Consider the following 18,806-nt stretch of genomic DNA (forward strand, 5'->3'; position numbering starts at 1 on the left):
AGGAAAGGTGAGTTTAGCCAGGTTAGAAGCTGTGATTTCAGCTTACAGAGCCCAAGATCAGGGCAAGGAGTTCACAACTGTGCAGAAGCAATGGAATAATCCCAATGGGTTGACACACCCACCTGCCAAGCTTTTGAAGACAGGACAAGGCGAGCCTACTTGTGTGACTCTTGTGCCTTGCAAGACAGATGAGTCATTGCATTGGTGCACCAATGGGTCCTGGGCGACTAGGCTGTGCCCCTCCTCTTCTGACTGTGGTTCTTCCAGCCCTAGTGAGATTGTGTGTAGACAGTGAGATCAGGAGGAAATTAAATGCATACTGTACTGATTGGCAGTTGCGTCCTTAATGCTGGCAGTTCACTAGTATTGGTTTCAAGGGGCTCTGCTCTTCCTTTTCAGATGCTGTTCTGTGTCTTAATGTTATGTACTGAGTTGAATAGGAGCCAAAATGCAGCAGTCTGATTGGTCCTAGAACAATAGGATCCAGAATGCAGCAGTCTGATTGGTCCGCAGGAGCCACCCAATCCAACTCCAGGTAGAAGTGAATCCGCAACCTGATTGGCCTACAGGAGAATCCCAGAATTAGCCAATCACGTGGGGCCCATTGTGTAAATAATGTATATAAAGCAGACATTTCGGGGGAACTTCCATTCCTCACTACTATGAGCTGAATAAAGAGCATGAAATCCACACTTGACTCCGAGTATATTTCACTTAATGTGTCATGTTTAATGACATCACTAGGGTCCACCTCTGTGACATCTCCAGGGCCCGCCCTCCAGGTCTCAGCTTTGGGCTGTGAAATCTCAGAGTCTGGAACGTCCCTGGCTTGGCAACCCCACAGCGCTGGTCCCAGGTCATCCTCCTGTTCCCGCTCCTCATTCTTCTGAGCTTGCCACTCCATTCCTGAGCCTGGCGATGTCTCGGGACTCATGGAAAACGTTGTAGTGGTGGTGGGGGAATCTGCCCATTAGTGTTGATGGTAGTGGCCTGTTCCCCACTAACAGGGAAAATTTGGGGGTGGGGAACAAATATGCTGTGCAAAGACAAATGTGTTGTCCCTCCCCAGGTCTCTGCAATATGTAGACTCGCCCCACTGATCACAATAGCAGACAGTTTGCTCGGTTGAAGTAAATACAATATCATCTGGAGGCAGGAGGTATTTCAAATATTTTTAATGAAACTGATAGCTTCTCTTCACTAACACTGAAAATCATCTTCTTTCCTGGATTAAGCAATATTATATGATATACACAATTAGTTAACTGCACAAAACGTGGTCTGGGGCTACGGGGGGACCACCTTATGCCGTGGTTTAAAGAGCAGTTTGTGCCAACTGATTATTCCTTATTTTTTTTCATTTCACAAAATTTATATCCTGCCGGAGCACATAGCAAACAGACAACCCTCAAAGCGGTGTAAAAAAGAGAAAAGAATAAGAAGTGAGCCCCCTGTTAACAGCTATTTAAAACATTAAAAAATAATTGAATCAACGATAAGCTTGAAAGCTGATTAAAACACAACCCAACCTTCTACATGTCTATATAGGCTTGCCTAAATAAAAATGTTTTTAGTGGGCACCAAAAAAGAATACAGGGAAGGCACCTGCCTGGTGTCAATAGGTCGGGAGTTCCAAAGTGTGAGCATTGCCACACTAAAATATTGATTCCTTACAGAAGCAAAGGGAACATTATGTAGCCCTTGTAACAGTGCCAGTTCCACAGATCAAAATGGTTGAGTTGGCATATATGGGATAAAGCAACCCCACAAGTAAACATAGATTATTAGCTTGTTCATTCATAAAAGACAATTTTGAACCGAATACAAACACAGGCAGGGATAAAAGAAAGGCATTCAACAGTGCACTGAAAAGTTAACAAAGACCTCTCAAAGGCAGATATATAATGGATGGGTGTTTCAAATGTCACTACACTAAAGGCCCAGGGAAGAAACCTGGACCAGAGGTGTCAGATGGAGGAGAGGTACATCTGGCCTCTGGACGGGATATGGTCTAAACAGGTAATTCTACTTTAACATTGGCAAGAGCAAGGCAATTGACGCGGGGATTTCCCAAGCCATCAGGCAGGACACTGTTTCAGATCCTCAGCGCCCAAATCCATTTGCCTGTCCCTCTTCTGTTGTTTCTGTTTGGGATGCTTGCGTGTTGTAGAGCTGGAGCAAGACAATGCTTCTCATTTAAAGTGTTTGGGCTGCGGCAGAGCTCTTGCTAGGTGGAACTTTCAGGTCAGGTGATGCTGGCTCAAATGCAGTGCTCTGCAGCCCTGTGCCCCATTGAAGGTGACCAAGTTGACTTTATGGAAGTCAGGTGACGCGAGGGCACACACACATGCCATCTAGCCAGTGGCGTATCCTGTTATGGAAGACGATTGTCAAAGGGGGACTTCTCTTGCCTGTCTGCTGGGGTGGGGTGGGGAAGGTCTTTTGGGATCTGAAGGCTGCAGAGGGCATCATCAGGGCTTCTGCGGTGGAAGGTAGGCTGCTGTGGTAGAAACAACCACTACGATGATGATATATATGACAAGGCACCCCAGCCCAATCCCCAGAGCGATGTGACCGAAGAGGCGTGCCATTCGGGAATTTCTCTTGGCGGACGCGGCATTTCCAGCAAAGTTGGCTTCTCTTGTCTGAAGAGAAAGAGAGAGAAGCGAGTGAGAAACCATGCAGCTGGAGAACACCTCCAGCATGCAGAAGTGGCAAGCTGAGAAACAGCTGCCTTGGTGTTAGCCAACGAAGAATCTTGTTGCTTGAGGCTATCAGTCACTTACCAGTAACCTTGTGGTTTTAGACTGGAACCTAGCAGAGCAGAGCAAGACTGTAAGACAGGCATAGGCAAACGTGGCCCTCCAGATGTTTTGGGACTACAAGTCCCATCATCCCTAGCAAATAGGAGCAGTGGTCAGGGATGATGGGAATTGTAGTCTCAAAACATCTGGAGGGCCAGGTTTGCCTATGCCTGCTGTAAGCTCACATTGAGGCTCAAGACACCAGTTTGGATGGTCCTCTGAGTTTTCACCAGCACAGATCTGACCAGCGGTGAGGTTTCTCCACGAGCAATTTGCAAATCAGGCTCTTGCAACCGCCAGCAGGCAGGCTGGGACCTGCCCTTAAAGTATCTCATGATTAAAGACCCTCTCTCCTCATCCCTTGTCGCAGTTGGTCCAGGCCTGTTGAAACACCCACCCCACAAAAATCCTGGGAGCTGTAGTTTGTTAAGAGTGGCTGGGAACTGTAGCCCTGTTGGAGGGGAAAGCTACTGTTCCCAGGATTCTTCATGGAGAAATGGGCTTTAAACGGGCTTTTAAAAATGTATGGTGCATATGCAGCCAGAGGTTCTATGGTAATAGCAGGGGCATGTCTAGCCCAGTATCCTGTGCTCACAGTGTCTGACCAGATGCCTGTGGGAAGCCTGCAAATTGGACAAGAATGCAACAGCAGCTGTCTGTCTACCTGCAATTCTCAGCAACTGGTATTCAGAGGCATAATTCTTCTGACAGTCAAGGTAGAACATCAGCCATTGTGGCTAGTAATCGCTGACAGCCTTCTCTATGAATGTGTTTAATGTGCTTTAAAAGCCGCCCAAATGTTTTGTGAAAAGGGAATTGCATAACAAGGCAGATCAGGAGATTTTTCTGGATCTTTGAGGGGCTAGTAAAACTTGAACAGAATGCTAGGGCTAAAGAAGATAATCTAATTAGTATTATTAATTAGAATGCTGCAAACGCATAAAGGCATGATGGATAAGTTGCATTGGAGGAAATATTATTTAGAATTATGATGAATGGTTTATATGGACTTTAAGCATGAATTAATGCTTGAATGTCTATTGAGTCAACACACACACACTATTAACCAACAGGAACTGTACGTTGTAATCCTTGGACTTGACTATCCTTGGACTTTACGACAATAAAAACATATAGAAGATTAAAAGTAATATGATATGTTATTGCCATCAGGAACAGTGCTTTGCAATTTTTTGATATGATATGATATAAGTATATTACAGTTTCATTATATATAATGTTATGTTACTTTACAGCCAGTTACGTGTGTGTTGTGGTATTCTGAATGTCTACTGGGTGCATGTACAGATATTTCTGTTGAGAAATACGGAGAGCTCACTTACAATGAGCAGTTGCACAACACATTGCTCAGAGGTGAGTTACAAAGAGGGGGAACGGACACTGAGCCATATCCTGGACCGCATCCTGTTCTAAGATGGGTCACATCAGTGGCTTTCTGCCATTCTCTCTCTCTCTCTTTCTCTCCCTGCCTTTCAGTCATTTCATTTTGCATTGTTTTAAAAGGAAAAAGAGAAGAGGAGAAGGGAGGAGGGAGCAGCAGCAGCAGCAGCAGCAGCAGCAGGGAACTAGAAGGGTAGAAGGAGAGAATTAAGAAAGAAAGTGAATGTGGGTTAGAGAAAGGTAAATGAAATATACCCTAGAGAAAGATCAGATGAAGGTAGCCTATTCTTTGGTGGTGGAGAGGAGATTATGAGCCTCTGCTCCCCACTCCTTGGCGTTGGGGTATCCCGATAAAGAGATCCACAAGGAGGCGCTTCTGTCCATACATCCAGGCTAAGAGCCACAGCACTCCCCAATGCCGCAATTCTTTGCGGGTTGCATTTATTTGATGTATGTCATGGGTCGACCCCAAATCAGGGTTGGTCCCCAGAATCCCTCCAGCAGGCTGACTGGAGGAGATGGCGGCTGCTCATTGCCAAGCCAAAACGCAGTTACACTTGTAACCAACAAAGTTGTGGCCTAATTGAACCTCACTGAATGTTTCCTGTAGTTCTTGTTTTACTGATATGGCCCGATGGGGAGGGGTTCACGGTCCCTGGGCACACAGTTATGGAGAACTTGCTTATGATGAGCATTTGCATAACTCCTTCCTCGGGGGCAATGTACAAAGAAGGGAAATGCGCCCATTGACGTGAGCCGTATCCTTGATCACATCCTCATTTAAGCTGGGTCACACCAGTGGCTTTCTGCCATACTCTTTAACTCTCTCTGGTAATTTCGTGCACATTGTTTTAAAAGATAGGAGGAGGAGGAGGAGGAGGAGGAGGAGGAGGAGGAGGAGGAGGAGTGGGGAACTAGAAGGAAAAGGAGGAGGAGGAGAGAATAAGGAAGAAAGAGAAAGGAAAATCAAACATGCCCCAAGAGAAAGATCAGATGGCTAGCTCAGTCTGCTAGAGCATAGTGCTGATAACGCCAAGATTGCAGGTTCGACCTTGTATGGGAGAGCTGCATATCTCTGTATTGCAGGGGTTTGGACTAGATGATCCTCAGGGTCCCTTCTGACTCTACAATTCTACGATTCTTTCAATGCATGCAGTAAAAGAGGAAGGAAGGAAGATAAAGGTGGATCCCAGTTCTTGAAACACAGAGCACTGAGATTGGATCCAGCATTAAAAGGCAAAGGGACCCCTGACCATTAGGTCCAGTCGTGGCCGACTCTGGGGTTGCGGCACTCATCTCGCTTTACTGGCACTCATCTCGCTTTACTGGTTTTCCATCCACAATCTTTGTTGCATTAAAATAAAAAAGTTTGATACCACATCACACCCTTAACCATGCCTAGAGTCTGAAGCTAAGTGGTGGCATGTTATTTTTGTTTCTGGTGCACCAAAACAGATGCTGCAACAATTTGTTCCCTTTAAGGTGCTATGAGGCTCTCCCTTGCTCACACCGCAACAGACTAGCATGGCTAGTCTCCTCCAGATGTTGCAGTGTAACATGCAGCTAAGTAAACACGTAGTTTAGCAATGTGTGCCTGTTTCTCCTTTATTTACCTAATTCCTTGTAACTGTGTAGGAGGGCTGTGGGATGGGCCCCTCTGTCAGTTTTGGTTTCTCTCCGTTTTTCATTTTCCCAATCTTAAGTTCGCTCCTACACTTTTCTGCACCACACTGTCATTTTCTTTTAAAGACCCCATGAAGACCTATCAGCTCATTTGCCCAGATACACATGTTTGCAAAGCAATTTTCCCTAATACGATGCAATCCTTTCTTAGGTGTTGCTTTTACCTGTATATGCATTTTACGCGTGCTTTGCCCTACTGTATGCATTTTGGTACACACACACTCAGCTGGAGAACTGCGTTGCAAAATTCAGAAAAGTGTGAATTTTGGGAGGAGGGCTGTTTTTTGGTTTGTGTATCGTTTCAGAAAGAGCAATTAGGTGGGTTTATCTTCAGTTCAAACTGCATCAAATTTCTCTCCTCACTCCCCTCCCACTCCCATCGTGCCAGTGCTTGAACTTCATAGGGAAATATTTTCAATGAAATACAGAAGCCCCACTCCCAATTATAGCCAAATTATAGCCAAATTATAGCTTGTGATGCCACCTTCCAAAAACAACACTTAACCCAATGCTACTCCTACTCAGAGCAGACCCACTGAATTCAATGCCCATTACAAATTTGGACCCGTTACCTGCTATGGGTCTTCTCTGAGTAGAACTAGGTTGGGTGCAACCCCTTGTTACTAAGGGGGGGGGCATGCCTTTTTGCCTCCTTTGTTTTCTAGCAAAGCCTCACCCCCCACCCCCATTTGTTTGCCTCTCCCTTTCACACACACTTACCTGTATAGAGTAGACCAAGGCAGCAATACCAAGGGGTAAGCAGCAGCAGAGCATGGTGAAGATGGAGTAGATCAGGTAATCGGGTTCATTGGTGGGCTGTACAGGTGTGACGTAGACCGCCTGTGGAGGTTGAAGGACTGGGCCTAGGTTAGATCCTGCACCAGGTGGGCCATAGTAAGGCATTGCCCCATAGCCTGCTTGGGGTGCTGGCACAGCCCCATAGCCTGCTTGGGGTGCTGGCCCAGGAGGCTGTTTCAGTGGGTCAGGCTCTGCATAGGCCTCTTTTTCAGAGTAGGCAGGGGGGTTCTGAGCGGCAAGTGCCTTCTCACCCAGCTGTTCATAGTTTGGTTTGCTCATGGTGGTGCTTCCTTCTTCCTTCGTCTTCTCAGTTCTGCAACCTCTGCTTAGTTCTTGGCGTTCCTCCTCCTGCCCCGGTTAGCTGCTAGAAGTCCTGCTTTCTCTCTCTCTTTCTCTGTTCTCCTACCCTTTCCTCACCTTCTGCCTTCCCTCTGCCTTTAGCGCCCTCTTCCTGTGGTCTAAGGTTCGTGTGTTGCCTCTGCAATGCTGGCCAGGCTTTGGGTCCTTCCTTTGGAGACTCCTAGATACGCAGCTTCTTAGACAGGACAGATTTGCTGTGTCTAGCTTTCCAGAAGAAGAGCGTGTGGAATGAGGGGCAAGCAACGAGCAAGAGACAGTTTTGTCCTGGGTGTTGCAACATAGGTCCAGGAAGCGAAGGATATTTCCTAGCCATGTAGTGCTGTAGTGTTTCTTTCGTCATCCTTGCTGTGGAAATGGACACACACAGCAGAGAGATTTTGCAATTCTCAAGTATCTGAGATGTCATCGGGTCTGCACAGGTTCATAAATTTGGGGAGACTTGTAGTCTCTCCCAGGCCAGATATACAGCTCCCACGTAGGAGAATCTGAGATGTTTCCTAATAAGGCATCCCTCTCTCTTTCATTATAAACTTTTAGGAAGAATTCAAAAACATTGCTGCTCCCTTAGGCATTTGTTGGGTGAAAATTTTTCTTGGCAGCCCTGAAATTATTTGCTGTGGGAGTAGAGGCTTCTTTTTTTAGAAGGTTTTTAACTGTTTTAAACTGGAGGGTTGTTTTAAACTTTTTTTGTAAGACTAAATCGCTTTATTACTGATGTGGTTGCTAATCTTCAGGAGGAAGGATGGGATGTAAGTTTAATAAAATGAATGAATGAATGAATGAATGAATGAATGAATGAATGTAGTCTAGTCTATGTTGAATCCTAAATTTGGGTAGAAAGATACTGATCCTTTCATGCCACAAAAGACAGCTGCTGATCACCCTGGGATGGAAAACATACAGATACCATATATTATTTATCATCTATCTATCTATCTATCTATCTATCTATCTATCTATCTATCTATCTATCATCTAATCTGTCATCTATCTATCTATATCATCTATCTATCATCTTTGCAGGTAGCTATGATGTATGTATGTATGTATGTATGTATGTATGTATGTATGTATGTATCTAGACACTGGCCATATTTGAACACCACAGCAATATGCAGATAATGGTTTTCTACAAATGCTCATATGACTCTCCTTTTGCTGTATTTCTCCTTTTGTGCAAACGGCAGCTAGAAACAGTGATTCCTGGCATTACATCCACCACGGGGGGGGGGGGGGGATTGTGGCTCATTTCACTCCAAACAAACCACAATCTGAAATCATTGCCTTTAGCAGTCATGGTTTGTTTGAGTGCCACAAACCCCCACCCTCGGTTTGGATGTGGTGCTAATCCAGGGGTCATGGTTTTATTGCTCCCACATCAATAATAAACCATTAGCCTTTGTCATAATTTATCACCCACCCTTCCTCCTCAAAGCAGCACAGGGCAGCAAACACCCCCCCAAGTCAAAACATATACTGTTTTAGCCCGAATATAAGCCACACCTGAATATAAGCCGTACCTTTAAAATTAGAGGGGGAAAGTGGGGGGGGGACACCCCAAAACCCAAATATAAGCCATTCCATTCCTCGCTGCTCCAGGCTGCATACTAGGGGGGCCGGGGGGAGCCACGCTGCATTGCCGACGGCCTTTCCCCTTCCTTGCTCTCTCCCTTCCTGGCCTTGGGGGAGAGGATGGGGGAGTATGCACAGGGCGGCCACCGCTTTTCCAAGCTCCTGGTGCTGTTTGCCCCATGCTCCTGGCTGCATACTGTAAGGTCGTGAATATAAGCTGCACTTTAACTTTTCACGGATGGAATTTGGGAAAAAAGTGAGGCTTATTTCCAGGCCAATACAGTATTTGCCAAGTGCCCCATTTTCAGTGGGATGGACCGCCTTTCCTTGAGGGTGCCCTGCCTTTGTCCCACAACGCTCTGGTTTTGTCATGGTGTGGAGAAGGGAGTCATGGGTGGCAGTGAGGGGTAGTGGGCGATGTGGTGCTCCGGTGTAAATCAGCTGGGTCGTGCCACAACACTGGAATGTATTTTGGTCTTGCGAGATCAAAGAATGCGTGTTTTGTTTCTGTGCTCTCACGCATGCAAGAAAGCTTGGAACAAAAAATGGAGCTTTCTAATTTTTGTGGGTAAAATGTCAGACGGTATGAAAACATTCTAAAAACCACGACAGTTTAAAAAAAAAAGTTCTAAAAGCAGTGAAAAATATTATCTCATCCAGTGATCTCTTATCTCATCCAGTGATCTCATGGTTGTCAAGGATATTGTCTTTCAGCCACCAAACGCCTGGGTCAAATTCCTCCTGAAAAGTCAACAATGACTTTAAAAAGGTGGTGTACACTGAGCCACTCTTTCTGCTGTAAGAAAGCGGAGCACAACTGTTTTGTAAATTTGCCCTTCCCCATGGATTTCTTACGAATGGGTTCACCATCTGAATTGCAGTTGGTTAATTACACAGACAGGTAAGCTTGCATAACATGTTGTGTGAATTAATCAGTATTTCTGAAGAGTGAAAAAAGAGTTCCTTTGTCTTTAAGATGCAAGTGTGGTATCAAACATCTTAGAACAACATGTCCATCTGGTCTCAGATGAAACACACACACACACACACACACACACACACACACACACACACACACACTGTGTTGCACCAGGAACCATCTTAGAAGAGATACGAGAAGGAACTCTTCTAAAATGGCACCTACTGTTTACATTTTTGTAAGTGTGTACACACACACACACACACACACACACACACACACACACACACGAGTTGGGAGCACAGGGTGAGTTAATCAATCTGCCTGACTGATTAAATACTGCTGTCCTTATTCAAATCTACAGAATGAAGGATCTAAGCTGATAGTTCTAGGAATGTGAAATGTGTTCCTGGAATGCGAATTGTGCAAACCCATGTAAACTAGTTCTGAGTAGGCGAGCTCCAAAGTGAAATTACAGGAACTGAGACAAAGACATCTGCCTGTAGTTTGCAAGTCCTTTGTTTAAGGAACCAAAAATAGAGTGTGGTATGCTTTTAGGCAGACAAATCCTCACTGCGGTCAGGAACAGGGCCTTTCAGATTTATTCATTTTATTTTAATAGTATTCATCCCATAAAGCATGTAGCCATGGGACTGCTGGGCCGGGAGGCAGTAAGTGGAGCCAGAGCCAATCACAGGCAGAACTGCCCCCTGTCTGGCTGTAAGTAAGAAGGCAGGCAGGTGGGGGCTGCCTGAGGTTTGGTGGGCCACTGTCCCATTTGCCCTCATGGACCAGTCTCCACTGAAAACACCTCCATCATATAATGTTGTTGGCACCCGCCTGTCTCAAGAGAATGAGGTGAAGTCAAACAGCTGTGCTAGCAGCACCAAAGTCACCTCCCTGGGGTGCAAGCCTGGGCAGTGTGTAAAGTGGTCCTGGTCTGTTCAGATGACAAGACTCTTGGAAAGCAGAGCAATACATTTAGCACCAGCTTGGCTGCAGGAGTTTCTGGAAGGAGGTGTAAAAGGCGCCACCCAACCGTCTTGGGGACTGAACTCCAGATTTGTGAAGGGGTTACTCCTTAGCTTTTCCTTCTCCTGAAGATATCCCGCAAAGCAGCGAAGGTTTAGGATCAGAGTTTTCCTTCTTCTAGGTAGAGTACCTTACAGGTTGACCAGCACCACCTGCCCCTCACTTGCCTCTACAGCACTTGCGGATACCACGTGTTGGACCCACTACAGTGGTACCTTGGTTCTCAAACACCTTGGTACTCAAACAACTTGGAATGCAAACACCGCAAGTAAGTGTTCCAGTTTGTGAACTTTTTTTGGAAGTTGAACATGCTCCGTCTTGAGTGTTACACTGAGGTCCATCTGTTTTTGCTATTTAATTTTGCCTTTTTGTTTTTGCGGCTCTTTTTGTTTTGTTTTTGTGACTGTTTGGAACCCAGTTCGGCTACTGAATGATTGATTGTGTGACTGTAGTACATTGTTTATTGCTCTCATTTTATGGATCAATGGTCTTGTTAGATTGTAAAATTCATATTAAATTGTTCTTTTAGGAGTTGTTTTTAAAAGCCTGGAATGGATTAATCCATTTTGCATTACTTTCTATGGGAAAGCGTGCCTTACATTTGGAACACTTTGGTTTTGGAACGGACTTCGGGAAAGGATTAAGTTTGAGAACCCCAAGGTACCACTGTATTGGTCTGAGACCCATCAGCTACCCTCCCTTGGTTTAGCCAGCCAATTGAAACCACTCTCAGGGTGTGGCCATTATCACGTGCTGACATCTTCTAGGAGCCACAGATGAGAGCTGAGTGCAAGGCAGGGGCACCAGCTCCTGGGAGCCGACCCCATTTGGCCCCCCTCAATATTTTTGGGAGAGTCTGGGGCCTTCATGTCCAAAAAGCATGGAGGTGAAGTGTGGAGCTGAGAGTGGCACAGCTCCAGTGGCTGACTCCTTCTCCTCCACCTCCTGCCATGGAATGGAAGGAGGGTCGAAGCAGCTTCCTGCTGGTGGCTGTTCCAGGAGGAGGTGGAGTCCAAGCCACCGGCCATTGAAGCCACCCGGCCTCCATGTTTATATACCTGAGACCTTAAATTCTTATAACAATGCCCTCTCTGTAGCTATAATTTTTACTAAAAAAAATTATAATAACCTGGTAGCCACCTTATGATATATTGTAAATGGATGCTTTTGTGTAAATCTGAAGAGACTTGCATGTCAGGCTTCTTAAGAATATTCACAAGTGTGGCAGTGCAGATAGCTGGACATAGGATGTCACGTAAAAATAACACAAGTTGCATTCTCTTACTAAATTACCTGTGGCATTCTAGCACTTTGGGAGAAACATTTTCTCAATACAGTGGTACCTCGGGTTGAAGGCGCTTCAAGTTACAGACGCTTCAGGTTACAGACTCCGCTAACCCAGAAATAGTACCTCTGGTTAAGAACTTTGCTTCAGGATCAGAACAGAAATCGTGCTCCGGCAGTGTGGCAGCAGCAGCAGGCCCCATTAGCTAAAGTGGTACCTCAGGTTAAGAACAGTTTCAGGTTAAGAACGGACCTCCGGAACGAATTAAGTTATTAACCCGAGGTACCACTGTGTTCTATGCTTTTCACTCAGCAGGAAGGTCCAAAAATGATTGAAACAGTTTGTTTCGTTTCTGCCTTTTTTGTGTTCTCAGGAGCCAAAGTTAGCTCTCCTCTAGTCTTTCACCTTCATCATACCACAGCAACAACAAACCCTGGTCTTAGGGGTTTCATGGAGCATGTCACATTGTACCCGCCACAAGTTTGGACATGTCATGAGAGAGATGTCTTTGCCTTGAACTTTCTATGGGCTTTTATTATCATAGGCTCTGGTCTTGCACTCTACGGAAGTTGCTCACTTGCTCTTAAGGACAAAAACAAAACAAAACAAAACATTTGCAGCCTGGATACACTTGCCCAATTCAAACTGAGTCCAATTAGAATTTATATAGCCCCATGGTTCTCAACTTTTGAAACCAATCTGTTAAAAACCATTCTTAAAAAAGGGCAGTTGTCCTAGTCTCGTGGGACAGAGCATTCCACCAGGTCGGAGCCCTCACTGAAAAAGCCCTGGCCCTAGTGGAGGATAGTCCTATAGCTTTCTAAGTTCTTTTTCTTCTTAGGTTGTGGTCAGAAAAGAGAAAATGCCCTTAATAATTCAACTATTCAACACCCCTCCCCCACTGCCCTCAAGTCCTTTATGGATAGAAATTGCTGTGGCCACGCTGATGTCCTTTTGGCAGGGAATACTCTTGAAGCAATGCAGGCTGGTTTCACCATTCAGTTTCCAATAACACATCCTTTGAAGAGACAGGCCTGCAGAGGGTTGGGGTCTGAAGACACAATCAGTTAAAAGAAAAAGGGAGTAAGAAAATAAATAGCCAAGGAAGGGGAGAATATCCTTCAAATTTCTTCTTAAGAAGCTGTAAACAATACAAAATTTTAGAGTTAAGCATTTTATTCATTTAATTATTATTATCACCTTTCCATATAATTACTACTGTTATTTTCTGCTCCGTCTGTTTACTTTCCTTCACTTAGTTTTTGGGTGTTGTGGGAGAAAAGAAGGGAAAAAACCTACATTTTTACACAAAGCACACAAAGGGGTATTTCTCACTGCAATTCCCTCCATGGTTCCCAATTTTACATTAAGAAATTTGAATAAAGTTTCATGTGCAGGGCATAGCTTTGTCACCTCTTGTTTTAAACCTTCTTTTTATTTTCTTTCTAAGCTAACATAGCCTCTGTACATGTACAGAGTTCATGATTCAGCAAATCTATTATATCATTTAAAGTGTTGCATCTCCTGACTAAATTACTATTTGAATAAAGCCATGATTGGCTTTTCTTACCAGGGACTCGTGGAAGGGAAGGGGTAGATTTAAAAAATCTGTAAACAAAGAGCAGAAAAAGGATTGATAGAGGGAGAGTTTTTTTAGTTGCTGGGGTTGGAGAGTCCTGCCCACCTTCTTCCCCATGCACAGTCCCTTATACTCACTTCTGCAAGCGCTGCTCCTGGCGATCCTGGGATCTTTTACAAAATTATTTATGGCTGGCCTGATCAAGTGTTGCTTCCTCTGGTTAGCCCCACTGGAACTCCAGTTATTTCCAGACCCTGGGATCGCTGGTGGACTGGTGGCTCCTCCTGGCAAATGGCCCGGTGCGCATTGGATCACCAGTCCTTCCTCACCCCCAGAATCTGGACAGCCAAAGCTCCTGCCTAGCTCACCATATTGACGTAAACAAAATCTGCTCCTTTCTCCTTATGGGCTATCCAAGGACTCGTATAGAGTCCTTAAGCGAGTTCCTTATCAGTAGGAGAAAATAACAGGCCAACCAGAGAATACTGAGGAGCAAAGCAGCTACTGAGCTTGATCTTTATTAAACTGTTGCAACTGGGTCCTCACTCACCACAAGCAGAAGAGAGGAGGAACCCAGAACAATGGTGTGCAAGCCCTTATGTAGACTTTTGAAACTGCCCACCCTGTATCTCAAACATCATACACACATCACAGAAGGAGGCGGTCTACAACAGAAATCCTGTCTGCCAGGATACCTGACAATGGCCAGTGATTGCTTACTTGGGGAGCCTGGCCATTATTTTGTGATAGTAAATACTTTAATTCCTGAATCCAGGTCACAAGCTCACCCTATTCATACAGAAAGATGCCCTAAAGACAGGTAAGCAAAAGACAATGGAGAGTCTTCCCCATTTCCTTCCTCCTTGCAGAGAAACATTTGAGGTCAATTTGGGAGATCCAAAATGGTTGTTCTCCTGTACTATTTCAGACACGTGGTTTACATACTCATGTATATGTTTGCCTTGTAAATTTATGAACATTTTTTATCTAAAATTTCTTGTAACAATGATGATATATAAAATAAGGAGCCCCAGCCCAATCCCGAAAGCGAGGTGAGAGAAGAGGCGTGCCATTCGGGAGTTTCTCTCGGCGGACGCGGCATTTCCAGCGAAGTTGGCTTCTCTTGTCTGCAGAGAAAGAGAGAGAAGCGAGTGAGAAACCACACCGCCAGGGAACACCTCCAGCATGCAGAAGTGGCAAGCTGAGAAACAGCTGCCTGGTGTTAGCCAACGAAGAATCTTGTTGCTTGAGGCTATCAGTCACTTACCAGTAACCTTGTGGTTTTAGTCTGGAACCTAGCAGAGCAGAGCAAGACTGTAAGCCAGGCATAGGCAAACCCGGCCCTCCAGATGTTTTGGGACTACAAATCCCATCACCCCTAGCTAACAGGACCAGTGGTCAGGGATGATGGGAATTGTAGTCTCAAAACATCTGGAGGGCCGGGTTCATATCGTATGTTTAAAACACCCACCCCACAAAAATCCTGGGAGCTGTAGTTTGTTAAGAGTGGCTGGGAACTGAGAAATGTGCTTTAAATGGACTTTTTGAAATGTGTGGTGCATATGTAGCCACAAGTTCTATGGCAAGGCGCACTGCATAAGAGCATGGCAACCCTGATCAGGCCAGTAGCCTGTCTAGCCAAGCATCATGTTCTCACATTATGCAATGTTTTAAAGTGAGAAAGAGAAGAGAAGGAGGGAGGAGGGAGCCGCAGCAGCAGCAGCAGCAGCAGCAGCGAACTAGAAGGGTAGAAAGAGAGAATAAGAAAGTGAATGTGGGTTAGAGAAAGGTAAATGAAATATACCCTAGAGAAAGATTAGATGAAGGTAGCCTATTCTTTGGTGGTGGAGAGGAGATTATGAGCCTCTGCTCCCCACTCCTTGGCGTTGGGGTATCCCGATTAAGAGATCCACAAGGAGGCGCTTCTGTCCATACATCCAGGCTAAGAGCCACAGCACTCCCCAATGCCGCAAGTCTGTGCAGGTTGCATTTATTTAATGTATGTCATGGGTCGACCCCAAATCAGGGTTGGTCCCCAGAATCCCTCCAGCAGGCTGACTGGAGAAGATGGTGGCTGCTCATTGCCAAGCCAAAACTCAGTTACACTTGTAATCAACAAAGTTGTGGCCTAATTGAACCTCACGGAATGTTTCCTGTAGTCCTTGTTTTACTGATATGGCCCGATGGGGAGGGGTTCACGGTCCCTGGGCACACAGTTATGGAGAACTCGCTTACAATGAGCATTTGCACAACTCCTTGCTCGGGGGCGATGCACAAAGAAGGGAAATGAGCCCATTGACGCGAGCCGTATCCTGGATCACATCCACATTTAAGCTGGGTCACACCAGTGGCTTTCTGCCATACTCTCTCTCTCTCTCTCTCTGCTAATTTCATGCACATTGTTTTAAAGGGAGGAAGAGAGGAGGAGGTGCAGGGGAGAGGAGGAGGAGGAGGAGGAGAGAATAAGGAAGAAAGAGAAAGGAAAATCAAACATGCCCCAAGAGAAAGATCAGATGGGTAGCTCAGTCTGCTAGAGCATAGTGCTGATAACGCCAAGGTTGCAGGTTCGACCCTCCAATGGGAGAGCTGCATATTTCTGTATTGCAGGGGGTTGGACTAGATGATCCTCAGGGGCCTCCTGACTCTACAATTATACAATTCTGTGAATGCATGCAGTAAAAGAGGAAGGAAGGAAGACAAAGGTGGATCCCAGTTCTCGAAACACAGAGCACTGAGCCTGGATCCAGCATTAGCTGTGCCATAATCAGGTTGGTATTGGGGAGGCATAGAGAGCTCTTTGCCCCACAGCTGATCATCTGCAGCATCATGCCCAGTGAAGAATTGGCCCTTGATCTAAGGATATGAGGAACAATCTCCTAGCTGTGTGGCAAGATATTCCAGGTGACCATCTCACCAAGTTGCAAACAGATCCATGGTTAGTTAGCTCTTGCCAAAGAGTCGGTTTTCCAACCACAGTCCTCATTGCATTAAAATAAAAAAGTTTGATTCCACATCACACCTTTAACCATGCCTGGATTCTGAAGCTAAGTGGTGGCATGATATTCATTTTGTTATTATTTATTAAATGCACATACTGCCCTTTATCTGAGGATCACATGGTGGGTACCTACCTATCAAGGTTAAGTCGGTGCAACAATTTGTTCCCTTTAAGGTGCTATGAGACTCTCCCTTGCTCACACCGCAACAGACTAGCAGATAGACACCTTTGCAAAGCAATTTCCCATAATACGATGCAATCCTTTCTTAGATGTTGCTTTTATGAGTGTATGCATTTTACGCACGTTTTGCCCTAGCGTTTGCGTTTTGGTACACACATACTTGGCTGGAGAACTGTGTTGCAAAATACAGAGAAGTTTACATTTTGGGAGGAGGACTGTTTTTCGGTTTGTGTATCATTTCGGAAAGAGCAAATTAGGTAGGTTTGCCTTTCAATTCAAACTGCATCAAGTTTCTCTCCTCACTCCCCTCCCATCGTGCCAATGCTTGGACTGCAAAGGGAAATATCTTTCAATGAAATCCAGAAGTCCCACTCCCAATTACAGCCAAATTATAGCTTGCGATGTCACCTTCCAAAAACAGCACTTAAGCCAATGCTAGTCCTACTCAGAGCAGACCCACTGAAATCAATGACCATTACAAACTTGGACCCATTATTTGCAATGGGTCTTCTCTGAGTAGAACTCAGTTGGGTGCAACCCCTTGTTACTAAGGGGGGGGGGAAATGCCTTTTTGCCTCCTTTGTTTTCTAGCAAAGCCTCACCCCCACCCCCATTTGTTTGCCTCTCCCTTTCACACACACCTACCTGTACAGAGTAGACCAAGGCGACAATACCAAGAGGTAAGCAGCAGCAGAGCATGGTGAAGATGGAGTAGATCAAGTAATCGGGTTCATTGGTGGGCTCTACAGGTGTGACGTAGACCGCCTGTGGAGGTTGAAGGACTGGGCGTAGGTGAGATCCCGCAACGGGTGGGCCATAGTAAGGCATTGCCCCATAGCCTGCTTGAGGTGCTGGCATAGCCCCATAGCCTGCTTGGGGTGCTGGCATTGGCCCATAGCCTGCTTGGGGTGCTGGCATTGCCCCATAGCCTGCATGAGGTGCTGGCATTAACCCATAGCCTGCTTGGGGTGCTGGCCCAGGAGGCTGTTTCAGTGGGTCAGGCTCTGTATAGGCATCTATTTCAGAGTAGGCAGGGGGGTTCTGAGCGGCAAGTGCCTTCTCACCCAGCTTTTCATGCTTTGGGTTGCTCATTGTGGTGCTTTCTTCTTCTTCCTTTGTCTTCTCAGTTCTGGAACCTCTGCTCAGTTCTTGGTGTTCCTCCATTGTGGCTGCCCTGGTTAGCTGCTGGGTGTCCTGCTCTCTCTCTCTCTCCCCCCCCCCCCCCCCGTTCTCCTACCCTCTGCCTTAAAACCCTCTTCCTGTGGTCTGGGTCTTCTTTAAGGTGTGTGTGTTGCCTCTGCAATGCTGGCCAGGCTTTGGGTCCTTCCTTTGGAGACTCCTAGATACGCAGCTTCTTAGACAGGACAGATTTGCTGTGTCTAGCTTTCCAGATGAAGAGCGTGTGGAATGAGGGGCAAGCAATGAGCAAGAGACAGTTTTGTCCTGGGTATTGCAACACAGGTCCAGGAAGTGGAGGATATTTCCTGGCCATGTAGTGCTGTAGTTCTTTTCCGTCATCCTTGCTGTGGACATGGACACACACGGCAGAGAGATTTTGCAATTCTCAAGTATCTGAGATGTCATCGGGTCTGCGCAGGTTCATAAATTTGGGGAGGCTAGTAGTTTCTCCCAGGCCAGATATACAGCTCCCACGTAGGAGAATCTGAGATGTGCCCTAATAAGGCATCCCTCTCTCTTTCATTATAAACTTTTAGGAAGAATTCAAAAACATTGCTGCTCCCTTAGGCATTTGTTGGCTGAAAGATCTGTTCTTGGCAACCCTGAAATTATTTGCTGTGGGAGTAGAGGCCTTTTTAAAAGATGTTTTTAACTCTTAAACTGGAGAGTTGTTTTAAACTGTTTTTGTAAGATTAAATTGCTTCATTATTGATGTGGTTGCTACTCCTTAGGAGGAAGGGCAGGATGTAAGTTTAATAAAATGAATGAATGAATGAATAAATGAATGAATGAATGAATGAATGTAGTCTAGTCTATGTTGAATCCTAAATTTGGGTAGAAATCCAAAGATACTGATCCTTTCATGCTAGAGAAGACAGCTGCTGAATGCCATGGGATGGAAAACATACAAATCCCGTATATTATCTATCTATCTATCTATCTATCTATCTATCTATCTATCTATCTCTCATCTATCATCTATCTATCTATCTATCTATCTATCTATCTATCTATC

The 18,806-nt window shown here is 45.4% G+C and overlaps 1 protein-coding gene and 1 long non-coding RNA gene across 2 annotated transcripts; both read right to left on the reverse strand.

Moving 5' to 3' along the window:
• Positions 1 to 1,159: 1,159 nt before the first annotated feature.
• LOC114603518 (proline-rich transmembrane protein 1-like) lies at positions 1,160 to 7,380 on the reverse strand. The gene is made up of 2 exons (XM_028742569.2): positions 6,609 to 7,380; positions 1,160 to 2,645 (listed from the first exon to the last, which is right to left on the reverse strand). Exons 1-2 carry the CDS (start codon positions 6,963 to 6,965, stop codon positions 2,472 to 2,474), a joined length of 531 nt encoding a protein of 176 aa, XP_028598402.1. The 5' UTR covers positions 6,966 to 7,380; the 3' UTR covers positions 1,160 to 2,471.
• Positions 7,381 to 12,969: 5,589 nt separating this feature from the next.
• Positions 12,970 to 18,576, reverse strand: LOC114603517 (uncharacterized). Its single transcript, XR_013393748.1, has 2 exons — positions 17,258 to 18,576; positions 12,970 to 14,560 (listed from the first exon to the last, which is right to left on the reverse strand). It is a non-coding gene; the product is annotated as an uncharacterized LOC114603517 (long non-coding RNA).
• Positions 18,577 to 18,806: the final 230 nt, after the last annotated feature.

The sequence above is a fragment of the Podarcis muralis genome, chromosome 7, assembly GCF_964188315.1.
Source record: "Podarcis muralis chromosome 7, rPodMur119.hap1.1, whole genome shotgun sequence".
NCBI lineage: Eukaryota > Metazoa > Chordata > Lepidosauria > Squamata > Lacertidae > Podarcis > Podarcis muralis.